At 44.0% G+C, this 13,334-nt stretch overlaps 1 protein-coding gene across 4 annotated transcripts in view; it reads right to left on the reverse strand.

Moving 5' to 3' along the window:
* Positions 1-13,334, reverse strand: part of PRDM10 (PR/SET domain 10) — a 98,589-nt gene that overhangs the window by 8,832 nt on the left and 76,423 nt on the right. For all 4 annotated transcript variants that reach the window (XM_007082685.3, XM_042957908.1, XM_042957906.1 and 1 more), the window contains 7 exons: positions 13,010-13,165; positions 7,073-7,252; positions 6,035-6,145; positions 4,880-5,080; positions 4,060-4,203; positions 3,497-3,667; positions 1,659-1,799 (listed from right to left, as the gene is read on the reverse strand). In XM_007082685.3, the coding sequence (XP_007082747.1) occupies positions 1,659-1,799; positions 3,497-3,667; positions 4,060-4,203; positions 4,880-5,080; positions 6,035-6,145; positions 7,073-7,252; positions 13,010-13,165 (1,104 nt within the window). The remainder of the gene's footprint in view (positions 1-1,658; positions 1,800-3,496; positions 3,668-4,059; positions 4,204-4,879; positions 5,081-6,034; positions 6,146-7,072; positions 7,253-13,009; positions 13,166-13,334) is intronic.

Raw genomic sequence — 13,334 nt, forward strand, 5'->3', positions numbered from 1 at the left:
GCGGTGGCTGGACCTCACACTAGAGGGAGGGGAGAGGCCGTCAGATGGCAAGAGGCGCAGCCTCCCACCGCCAACGGCCCTCGGTGAACAGGAAGGCGGAGAAAGTAGGTGTTTATCCTATGGATTTCTGCAGCAATTCAAAGGGCACAGAGCCAGCAAAGGAGGGAAGAAATCCTTTCTCCCACTTCTTCCCACCCCAGCCAGGCAACTGCCAGTGCCACCCACGCATTTGGCAGAAATGCAAGCAATTTAGAATTGGCTCTATCCATGTGATTTAGAATCAATTATTACTTTACACATACTTTTCAATTTTGTTATTATGAAAGTATATGTATATATCAAGTTGGAAAACAGAACATTTTTTAAGTTTTTATTTAAATTCCAGTTAGTTAACATAGCATGTAATCTTACTTTCAGATGGACAAGTGATTCAACACATCCATACCACACCTGGTACTCATCACAAGTGCCCTCCTTAGTCCCCATCCCTTATTTCACCCATCTCCTCACCCACCTTCCCTCTGTCACCATCACATTGTTCTCTATAATTAAGAGTCTGTTTCTTGGTTTGCCTCTGTCTCTTTTTTTTCCCCTTTGCTTGTTTTGTTTCTTCAGTTCTACATATGAGAGAAATCATAAGCTATCTGTCTTTCTCCGACTGACTTATTTCACTCAGCATAATACTCTGTAGCTCCATCCATGTCATTGCAAAGAACATATTTTATTTAACGGTCTGTCAGCATGATTTAAAACTTTTAATTACCTAGGCACATTGCATGCGAAACCAGTGGATATCAGAGGTGGGACTACATGCATCCTTTCTGGTTCAGATACCTTCACTTCATATCCTGTTTCTTTTTTTCTCTTAAGTTTATCTTTGCTTATTTTGAGAGAGAAATAGACAGGAAGCAGGGAAGGAGCAGAGGCAGAAGGAGACAGAATCCCAAGTAGGCTCTGTACTGTCAGCACAGAGCCCAATGTGGGGCTTGAACTCATGAACCGTGAGATCATGACCTGAGCCAAAATCAAGAGTCAGATGCTTAACCTACTGAGCCACTCAGGTGCCCCACCTCCAGTTTTATTTTATTTTTAAATTTTATTTATTTTATTTATTTTTTTAATGTTTATTTTTGAGAGAGAGAGACAGAGACAGAGACAGAGCATGAGCAGGGGAGGAGCAGAGAGAGAGGGAGACACAGAATCTGAAGGAGGCTCCAGGCTCTGAGCTGTCAGCACAGAGGCCGACGCGGGGCTTGAACTCACAAATGGCAAGATCATGACGCGAGCCGAAGTCAGACCCTTAACCAACTGAGCCACCCAGGTGCCCCCCCCACACCTCCAGTTTTAATATTGGCATTGTGGACACACTTGCTTTCAGTGATTAGCTTCCCCTGACCAAACGGAGCCCCGTGATTTTACATCCTAGAGACTTTGCTTCCTATTCTAAAGGACTGTCTGATAGTATCCAATTGCTAAGGTGTTTCTTGAATTTTGGTGAGGAAGGTGACTTTGTGGAGTCTTATTGTGTCTGAATGACAGAGTCTGTTATTGAAAAAGCAGAGCTACATCCATTCAAAAAATATTTATTAACACCTTACCCTTTGCATGAAACTTTCCTAGGCTGTGTTACCCCCCGGGTGAACAGTCGGAGAGCGTACCTGGGATGACGACGAAGCAGGGGCAGTGGGCTCTGTGACTTGGATGTGCTGCACCTGGATGGCATGCTGGGCGTAGGTCTGAGGATCGTGGAGCTGGCCGACGTCCACGGTGGACTGCTGAGACTGGTGAGGGGATGTGGCCTGGAGGGAGAACCAGATGCATATTGATGGAGAGTAAGGGAGATCCTTCCAGAGAAGATACTCAGCTAGGACAATATTCCAGCAGAAGAGCAGATGGAACTCGACAGCCTAGCCTCACTCCCAGAGAGCCCATACCTGAGCCAAGCTGGTAAATGTTAGAAAAGAAGACAGTTGGGTTTTTTTTTTTAAATGTTTACTTATTTATTTTTGAGACACAGAGGTGAGTGGGGGAGGGGCAGAGAGAGAGAGAGAGAGAGAGAGAGAAGGAGTAAGAGAGAATCTCAAGCAGGCTCCACACTGTCAGCACAGAGCCTGATGCGGGGCTCGAACTCACGAACCGTGAGATCATGACTTGAGCCAAAATCAAGAGTCAGACCCTTAACTGAATGAGCTACCTAAGTGGTCCAGAAAAGAAGACAGTTTTAAAAATTACGCTTATGTGGGGTGCCTGGGTAGCTCAGTCGGTTGAGAGTCCAACTCTTGATTTTAGCTCAGGTCATGATTCCAGGGTCATGGGATCAGGCCCCACATTGGGCTCTGTGCTGAGCGCAGAGCCTGCCTGTGACTCTCTCTGTCCCTCCTCTGCTCACGTACATGCACTCTCTAAATAAATAAATTAATAAATATTATGCTTATAAAACAGAAGCCACTAACACTAACTCTAGAAAAGAAGGAGATAGAAGGAATACAGCTCCTTATAAAAAGCTGGAATGAGAAGCTCTCAGGAATCAAGTCTTTTTCCATTAAGTTTCAATTAAATTTAATGACCTACCCTTGATCAGTTAAAAGAGATCAAACAAGAGAGTTTGCTTTTAGCTTTTGTCACTATTGACCCACTATAATAGTGTTTCCTAACCTTTTATGTATCCCAGACATCTCTGAAAACCTGGCTAAAGTACAGTCCCCTTTTCTAGAATAATGTACATATACATCATACTCTACAGGCAACTTCAGGGATTCAAAGGTTCCTCCAAAGGCTGAAGCTAAGAACCTTCCCAAAGGGAAAAAAAGGTCAAGAACAGTCAATGACAGTAGCAACTCCCCATTTCCCACTCTGGTATTAATTCTAAACTTTCAGAGACCAAATGATTTCAAAGCAACAAGTTTGTTCATTTGGAGTACACTTCCTCAGCATAATTAAGTAAAACAATAGTTTAGGGAGGATTCCTTCTTCTAACTCCCTAATTAGTGAGAATGAGCTACTAATCGTCTGATAGAAGGAACACAGTTATACCTCTGTAGTAATAAGATATTGACCGACACTCAAAACTCACAATTACTCTTCACAACCTCCCACTCATGTTAGTTGTTCGATGCCCACATAGGGACTTATCAAACTGGTTCCTCACCACATAGTCAACTTTGGTGCTCAAGGGTCCGGAAGAGGCTCCGAAAGAGTTCATATGGTACTGTCCTGCAATGGCACGGGATTACGGTGTACACTCGAGCCTAAAATCTCTACACTGCTATTGAGAGGAATCTCTTACGCTGCTGAGTCCAGAGCCCTCTATAGCCGGCGGGGGGGGACAGGGAGGGGTTTACGAATGCCTTAGACTCAGAACTTAGGTGCACAAGCACATTCCGTCGGGTCCAGCCCCAGCTCTGAGAGTTGGGTGCTTGTGATGGCCCGCCTGCCATATTGGCTAGTGGCAACATGGCATGCATGAAGGTAAAGAGAAGTAAGTGTGACACGGTACCGGAGCTACTTGCACCACCTGCAGCTGTATATGCTGCGGTTGCTGAAGACCAGATGTAGACTGTGACACAGGAATATACTGAATTCTCTGGTAGTCCCCTTGCGGTGTCCGGTAATCTGTTGTTAACGTCTGGGACAGCTCTGTCATGGCTTGGGTCAGGAGGTCTGTTGTCTAGAAAAGTCACCAAAAAACACATTAGCTGGTAACACTCCTGCTTGTACAAACTAGCCCTGAGCTCAGATAGGAAAAAATCCAAAGGTGAGAAGATGCTGGAAGATTACCTATATATCTGTATCTATCTCTCTGTGTCAGGCCCAATGGAGTTACCCTCTCGCCACAGAGGAGCAGCACTGAATATTTCTTGCTACCCCTTGTACAGAGAGCTTTGGAAAGCATCGACTAGGAGACCAACCAACCATAAGCATAATGCCCTGTGCAGAAAACTGAAGGAAAATGGGCTACATTTGCAGCCAATTAAATAGCAAGATAAACACAAGCTGTGGTAATGGAAGCTGTGATAGGCACTGAAGGAGGTGAGGTGCCCTCCTCGGTCACACACTTACCACCACGGTCTCTCCAGTGGCACTGTCTGTGGTTAACACAGCTGGGGTAGCACTGATCACGGCTGTTGTCAGTGGTGTATGTAAGGTGTTAGGGAGCTGGGCATACTCTGGATGCTTCTTTCGAATGTGTTGTACCATCTTGGTCTGAAAAATTATGGCAAAACCAAGAATAATTACTAGAATTTGTTGTTTTCCACCCTTCTCAAATGTAAACCCTCCAAAGATTCCTAAGGTCTTTAATGCCTTAAAAAAACAACAACAAAAAAAAAATAGAGTGATGCTGACGCCACGCCTGTTCCTCCCAAAGCAGCACAACAGTATGAAAGAGAAAAAGAAAGAGGCTGAAAAGAAATTGAAGATTCATGTGACCCCCACAATGTCAAGCAAGGTCAGAATACCTCATAGCATCCCCTAATCCACCAATACGTACAGCAATCAATCACAACCTCCCCCCAACCAAGAATGACCCCTTTTCAAGATCTATCACATAAGTTCCTATGTAGTGTTCCTGTAAGCCTGAGCTCATAAACTATGATCATAGAATATTCAAATATGAGACCCTCCGCAGACCAAGGGAAGAGGAAACCAATCGAGTGCTCAGCCTATGTATGAGATGCATTAACTGGGGAAATTCCACTATTCTCTTCTCATTTTGGACTTGCGGTCCCTATTCTCAGGAAGCAGCTCCTTAGCCATCTGACCTAGGAAAACAACTCCGTTAGTGCCCCATCAATTCAGAGCAAGTGAATCACCACCTTCTCTTAAGAGATTCCTTGAATAATGACCTTGATTCAGATGCAGTCAAAGCCTTTCCCCATACCTTGCTGCTGTACTGTTTGGAGCAGTGAGGGCAGCAGACGGGAGGGGTGGCGATCGTGCCAGTGAGTTGGGTGTGGGTGCTCAGCATGGGGTCTGGTTCTCCAGGGCCAGCTGGACGGAGTTTGCGAATGCTTGGTGGGAGCTCAGCCCCTGGATGGTTCTTCAGAATATGGGCTTTTCGCTTGCTGGCACTTTTATAAACCTGCAAATTCAAATGCTCCACCATGAAAGCTGTATGCGGTTCCACTTTCTTACTTAAAGGAAACTAACGGTTCCACTGTTAGGTATGAGAAATGAGAAAAAGCATTCATGTAGCCCAAAATAAAATATATTAACAGATTTATTAAAGGATAATAAGGATATAACCTAAATAAATAAAATAAGAACATAATATAGATATGCTAAGTATCTTCTTGGAATTTATATATCTAAGATAGCAATAATAAAAATACGCTTTACCGTAAAGTTTAAGAGGTGGTTACATAATCACAGAAAAAGGATTGTTTCAAAGGCCCATTCATCCCATTTTGCCTTTCTGCAAAAGCTCCCATATGTTTACTAGTACTAGATGCCAAAGAATCCTCCAAAATGGCAAGTCTAATAGCGACTAGTACCTGAAATGATGAATCTACACTTTAGAAAGCTTCCCAGTTTTAAGCTGACACAACTACATTGTATAAGGGAACAATATTGCAATGGAACAATACGTGTATATTCTGTCTTTCTGTAACTGCACAAAAGTAAGAATGAAATAGTACAAAGAGTCTTCCATTGCAAAACTTCTCTACCTCCTACTCAATCTTCTAGAAATCCAAAACCTGTATATTTTACAAGGAGGATGATGAACATCTTCACTTTGGAGCTTAGGAATTTGAAATGAATTCATATACTAAGCTCCTGGTAAGCCTCTACCTTTATAACAAAAATCACAGAATGAAGGAAAAGTGTTAAACACAAAGTCAACTAATGCTTCAGAAAAAAAAAAAAAATTGGCTTAAAATGAGGCTGCGCTTCTAGCCCTTTCTCATCTGAATGGAAAACTACCGAGAGACAGGGAACCATCTGTTAAGAGTAACTGCAAGATCCGAGTATGTATTTATACATGCAGACACATGGGCTCTGCACAGGGCTCCCAGAGAGACACGTTGTCTTTTACCTTATCACAATACTGACAAAAGTAATCGCGGTTGGGTTTTATGATGGGCAGAGTTAACTCTGGCACCTCTTCTATCTTCATGTCTGGGTGCCTCTTTGATAAGTGATTTACCTAAAGAGGGGAAGAAGCAAATGAGAAAAAGAGAGCCATTACAGACAGACACTAACCAAACGCCCCTGGTCTAGACTGCTGGTCTGACTGTTGGCATTCTCTGAAGCAGTGCCCCAAAACAATAGGGCATGTGGCCAGAACCAGCACTGCCAGGCCCATCTGACACCAAGCCTTAACAGTCACCGTTGACGGGAGCTAACAGTAATTCAGCAAATTACTGAAGGGGAATTGGGTCACTGCAGATTCCATTAACACTCTGACTGGAAGACCCGCTGATGGAAAATTGAAAATTACACTGGCACGAATTTCGTTGTTGAATTCTCCTGATGCAAACCTGTCTTTCATTGTTTAGTGCCCTAGCCTTACTGAGGACACTGAATGAGATGCAAACTCAGGTTCTAAGTTGTAAATAATGCCCTATGCCTCTAGCTGCCAGCAGAAATATATTCTGCCAAAACCGTAATGAGGTCCAAATGAATTGAGGGCAGTGAACTGGCTACCCTAAGGTGTCTGCTAACCTGGGTTCACATACCCAGCTTTGAGGGGCTGTTTCCTTTTAGTGTCGTATCACATCTGGAAAAGGGAGCAGTTGGAGACAAGGAAAGACCTCACCAGAAAATATGTTCAGGAACACAAAAGAGAAGAGGGAAATAAAGTATAAGAGCAGAGATTGAGAAGGGTGAAGGCAAAGAAAACTAGTAATGAAAAGTGACAAAAAAAGACCTCTCCCAAGAGGTCACCAGAAATGAGCTGCGGCAAAGGAGGGCAGGGGGGCCTGGAAAGGAGAGAACCCTATTGGGCATTACGCACTTCCGGCTTCTCCCCAAACCACGGACAGAACCTACTGACCAATCTCGTACAGGATACTGCACAGAAGCCAGCCCCATAAACAGAAATAGGTGGGTCTGGAAGCCGTTTGGCACTGACCAGCATGCCCCGTCTCCGGAAGCCCATCATACACAGGCGGCACTTGAACGTGAAGCTGTCGTAGTCCGTGGACGTGATACGAGGCTTGAACGTCTTGGAGCGGCTGATGCGGTCGGCTTTCTTGGCCTCTCTCTCAGGATTATGCATCCTCTGCATATGTTCCCGTAGTTTGTCTTTTCGCTATTTAGAGGGAAGTTTTGAAAAGGCAGGGGAGTGGGGAGCAGGGGTAGAAAAGCTTTCAATGAAAGGATTAAAAAAAGCAATACAAGTTCTTAGTAAGCACAACCTGCCATGATGCACCTGAGTTGCTAGGGTGCTGGAGGGTACAAGGACATGAAAAATGACCGGGATTACTCTGTCCACTAGCAAGTAAGTGTGTCCCACTGAGCCTTGGTCTCTGAGAAGAAGGACTTCACGTGTATGTGGAAGAGATCAAAGGATAATGGAGTAGGTTTGGTATTACAAACCACAAGGTAAATTGATAATGGATGATAAGTAATACTAGATCTACAAAGCCACATGAATGCTCAATTCCCACACATTTTAGCAAATGTTATGATATTATTCTAAATCCCACATAAATTTAAGAATTTCTCATTTTGTGGATTTAGAGGTTCAAGTAAACAATTCCATGGCCCACTGTGGATGGAGCATTACGGTCTAGGTCACAGATCTTAGTTTGATGACCTCATCTAGTGATACAGGTTGATATGAGTCCGTAGAGAGAAAATCAGGCAGAGCCCATCCCGAGTAAAAACGAATTCAAACAAATGCCAGCTCCCTTATCCAGCATGGCTCTCTTCTCTTACACATATGATTAAACTGTTACTGGTCTTACAAAGGTTTTTTTTTTTTTTTTAATGTTTATTTATTTTTGAGAGACAGACAGAGACAGAGTGCAAGCAGGGACAGGGCAGAGAGAGAGGGAGACGCAGAATCTGTGTCTCCCTCCAGGCTCCGAGCTGTCAGCACAGAGCCCGACATGGAGCTCGAACCCACGAACCACAAGATCATGACCTGAGTCAAGGCTGGACATCCAACCGACTGAGCCACCCAGGCGCCCTGGTCTTATAAAGATTTTGATCCTGCTCACCAGAACAGTCCTCCCCACGTTTCCGTATAGGGACTTTTATTTAACCACTGCATTTTTCAGTGCATTTAACAAGTATTTCTTGAGTGCCCACCACGTATCAGGAACCACGCTGAATTCAGATTTCCAAAGCTTGGCACCCCTCACCTACCTCTCCCTTCTGCACGACACCCAGCTGCTCTTTCCTCCTACTGCCACCCACCTAATTCCTGGAAAGCCCAGGAGAGAATTTGAGAGTCTCCTTATTTGCAGTAAAGTCTTGATTACAAACCCCGCCCTAAATAACAGTATTTATCTTTAGTCTCTTTAGATACAGTGATCAAAGTCACCGCCTCAGACTTCTGTTACGTTTCTATATTCACCAATTTCCCCCACCTATTCCCTTTAAACAAGCCAATTTATTTTTACTGAATCACTGCCTAAGTCCAAAAGCCTACTAATAGTACTTCTCTGTGCTCTGCATGCAGAGACAGACATGTTTGCCGAAGGACAAATCTCAGCAAGGCTTTTCCATCCTAACAGCCCTAACACCAATCCATTACACCCCTACTCTCTCCTCCTGCCTAAATCTTGCTGCCGGATCACCAACTTTCCCAAACACCTAGCCTCCCAAGCTACAAATCCCAAGCCCTCGTTGTCTAACCATCAGCCTTTCATCCAGACACAAAGTCCTACCAATTCTCCCTCAGACGTTTGTTTTGAATAGGGGCCCTCTTCTCCGTGCCCACTGCCTGTGCCTTAGTTCAGCCCAGCTTTAAAATGCCTCTGGGGTGTCTTTATCCCTCTCTCCCTCCCTCCTCCTCCTGTCCCTTTCTCTAGCAGGCTAACTCTTCCCCACCCTTTCATGAATTCAAGGGTCACCTTATTTATGAAGTCTCTCCTACACCTGGAGTCAGAGTTCATCCTCATGGCATTTTATTCTTTTCTTTATTACAGTAGCAGTAATAATTTTTTTAAGTGCTATTTATTTAAGTAATCTCTCTATCTGACACGGGGCTCGAATCAAGACTCTGAGATCAAGAGTCACACGCTCCTCAGACTAAGCCATCCAGGTGTCCCTCTAATCTTCTCTTTAAACTGAGAGTTCCTGAGGCGTCTGGGTGGCTCAGTCAGTTACGTGTCCAATTTTCAGCTCAGGACATGATCTCATGGTTTGTGGGTTCAAGCCCCTGCATCAAGCCCTCTGCTGTCAGCGCAGAGCCCGCTTTGGATCCTCTGTACCCCTCTCTCTGCCCCTCCCCCACCTGCACCTTCTCAAAAACAAATAACCATTAAAAAAAATTGTATAAGAAAAGAAAAAAACCGGGGCGCCTGGGTGGCTCAGTTGGTTAAGCGACTGACCAGCTCAGGTCATGATCTCACAGTTTGTGAGTTCAAGCCCCACATTGGGCTCTGTGCTGACAGCTCAGAGAATGGAGCCTGCTTCAGATTCTCTGTCTCCCCCTCTCTCTGCCCCTCCCCTGCTCATGTTCTGTATCTCTCTCTCTCAATAATAAATAAACATTAAAAAAAATTTAAAAAAAAGAAAGAAAGAAAGAAAGAAAAACCCTGAGAGCTCCTAAAAGCCAGAAGGTCCTGCCTTGTCTTTACACGTGTTGCCCTCATGGAGCGTGTAGTAGGACAATTACAACTCAGTATAAGTGCTATGACAAGGTTATAAGTAAAGGGTCCTAGGGGAACACACAGGAGAAGCAGAAGCACTTCAGCCAGTGGAGGGGAGGGCAGCAAGAAACGCCTCTACGAAGTGCCATCAGCTGGGTGGAATGATGAGAGAGTCGGAAAGTATATTTCAAGCAGGGGTGGGGTGTAAAGGAGAGCAGATGCAAAGCCTCCAGGAGAGGCAGCATGCCACACTTAAGCAAAGCACACAGTTCAGTAGAACAGAGTACAAAGTGGAAGGGGGAAATGCAGAGGTAACTGGGAGCCAGATTCTGTTTTTAACCAGAGGGTAGGGGTGCTTGGGTGGCTCAGTCAGTTAAGTGGACAACTTTTTGATTTCGGCTCAGGTCATGATCTCACAGTTCATGGAATCAATCCCTGCATCAGGCTCTGCTTGGGATTCTCTCTCCTCCTCTCTGTCTGCCCCCCACCCTGCTGCTTGCACACAAGCACACACACACACACACACACACACACACACACTCTCTCTCTCTCTCTCTCTCTCTCTCTCCCTCTCTCTCTCCCTCAAAATAAATAAACATGTAAAAAAAAAACCACTAGAGTTTATTATTTTTTTATTGTAATTCATTGGCGGGGGGAGGGGCAGAGAGAGTGGGAGACAGAGGATCTGAAGCAGGCTCCGTGCTGACAGCAGAGAACCCAATGCAGGGCTGGAACTCACAAACTGTGAGACCATCACCTGAGCTGAAGCCGGACATTCAATCAACTAAGCCACCCAGGTGCCCGAAAAAAACACTAGAGTTTAAATGACACACAAGGTTACATTAGTTTCAAGTGTACAATTTAGTGATTTGACAACTCTGTATATTCTGTTATGGGAGCCAAATCTTGTGGCGACTTTTTTAAATTAAGTAAACTTTATACCCAACATGGGGCTTGAACACATAACCCTGAGATCAAGAGTTGCATACCCCACTGACTGAACCATCCAGGTGCCTTGTGGTGACTTTTAAGTGATAAGCACTTAGGAATCTATCTAGGTGGCTATTAAAATTAAAGGGTTTTGGGGCACCCAGGTGGCTCAGTTGGTTAAGTGTCAAACTCTTGATTTTGGCTCAGGTCATGATCTCATGGTTTGTGGAATCAAGCCCCGTGTCAGGCTCTGTGCTGACAGCATGGAGCCTGCTTGGGATTCTCTCTCTCTCTCTCTCTCTCTCTCTCTCTCTCTCTCTCACTCTCTCACTCTCTCTCTGCTCCTTGCCCACTCGGGCATACTCTCAATTTCTCTCTCCCAAAATAAATAAATAAACTTTAAGAACATTAATTAAAATTAAAGGGTTTTTCTGAAGGGACATGGCATCAGATTTGTTCTCTAGAAAAATAACTCACTATAGTCTGAAAAATGGGTTGTAGGTACATTGTGCTTTTATAATGTGTCAATCTGACTAAAGGGAACTAACTACATTTACACGGATCCCCTTCCCAGTGTGGTTCCCAGTTAGTCTTAGCTAAGAAAGAGGCTCGCACCAGACTGCAAGGTGGAAATGAAGCAGCGGCCATGAGGCTGTGGGTCAGATGCAGGACAGCCTCACTCACCCTTGTTGTCTCCCACTAGGCCACCAGCCCTCTTCCTGGGAGCAGGTGCCGCTGGCCAGTCCGCGTTCACTAACACAGGCAGCACCAGCCTCCCACGGACAGCACCAGCTCTCTTTCCTGAGCCTGGTGCAGGTGCCTGGGTTCCCAGACTCCCAGGTAAATTCCCATTATCTACACAGACCAGGGCTTCAGAAGGGTGCCTTAGTGACTCTTCTCTGATCCTCCAACTTTTCCTGCCAGACTCTTACTTCTCTTCTTCTATAATGAAGTTCTTATTCCCATAAGAAAATCCTTTACTGCACAACTCTAGTGGGTTTGCTTCTCTGATTGAACCCTGTGTAATACACTGGGTGAAGGTAAAGGAGAACATGAAAGTAGCAAGGTGTTTTACCTGCATGGTGAAAATAACATCTGGCACAAAAGAGATTATGAAAAAATATGGAATGGATAGGATGGATGGATGGCCAGCCGGTTAACATCATAAGACAGGGATCCTTCCTTTTACATATACTGTTGGTGTTGTTTTTTGATTCAGAAACAACAACAAAAAATACTAGGCCCATTTACACCTTTCACATTAGTTCTAAACCATGCTACTGTATACTGAAAGCTATCAGGATTATATTCCACAATACATCAACTTAAACTCTGAAAATTACTCCCTATTTCTCTTTAATGTCTACACATTCTATGTAATACAACTTTTTCAAATTAGTTTTTCCTTCTTGCATCCACTTCTGATTCTTTTCATTTCTATGACAGCATGACATACAACCATATTACTGGAGTTTCTCTATTGAATGCAAACCATCTGATTTCCCAATGAAGAACACTTTATTATTTCCACATTTACTTGTTTAATTCTTATCTGATTCTCCTGTAGGTTTTTCCTTTGCTTCTTCTAAATTCCAGGCAGGTAACTGACACTTATTATGTCTCATTTTATTTTTAAAAAAATTTTTAATGTTTATTTATTTGAGAGCAAGTGAGCAAATGGGGGAGGGGCAGAGGGAAAGGGAGAGGAGAAAGAGAATCCCAAGCAAGCTTGCTTAGTGCAAAGCCCAATGCAGGGCTCGATCCCACAACCCTGGGATCATGACCTGAGCCAAAATCAAGAGTCGGACACTCAACCAACTAAGCTACCCAGGCACCCCGATTATGTCTTATTTTAATCCTTGGAGTCATTACCATTCCCCTAAAGTTGTCTAAGCCATTCAGTGTTCTACAGATTTCCCACCTCCCTTAGATGAGAGTCCTACGACTTTCAGGGCTCAATTACTAGGCTCTAATACTTCATAAGTGCTCAATAAAAATCTCTTGATTTGGTAAGTAAATGTATTGTTCTCTTAGGAATTCCTCAATAGCAACTTAGTTCTGTTCATTATGCATTTAGATCTTTTAAGGAGATGTGGTATTACTCTATTCAGCAATTTGAATTAATTATTTGGAGAAATTAAGGTGAGTTTTTTTCCTTAATTTTATAATAATAACTAAGTCAAACATGAGACATAAAATGCATTTCAAGTTCAGTTCTTTGTAAGTAGGTGATTTACTGATGAAATGAACAGGCCTTAGCTTGACATAATTTCAGCAGCATGAGAACTACCTTAGGCTGTTCCCTGCTTACATACCTTGAATTGCTTTCCACATGTGGAACACAGGAAATCTTTGCGGTCCGAATGTCGGAGCATGTGGAGACGCAGTTTGTCAGGACGACAGAAGGCCTTGTCGCACTCTGTACACTGGTAGATCTTTTCCGAGTGGAAGCTTCGCACGTGCTTTTTCACCTGGCAGAAGACACGAAAGAGTCAGAGGACTCAAGCACCAAATGAAATGGCAACAGGTGGCTTATCAACACTAGAGGGAGCCAAACGCATTACCATGGATTTTCATCAACCTGGCGGTGTAATCCAATCAGATGTGATTGATAATTGGCCTCAATCACACATAGTATCC

The sequence above is a fragment of the Panthera tigris genome, chromosome D1 (genome assembly GCF_018350195.1).
Source record: "Panthera tigris isolate Pti1 chromosome D1, P.tigris_Pti1_mat1.1, whole genome shotgun sequence".
NCBI lineage: Eukaryota > Metazoa > Chordata > Mammalia > Carnivora > Felidae > Panthera > Panthera tigris.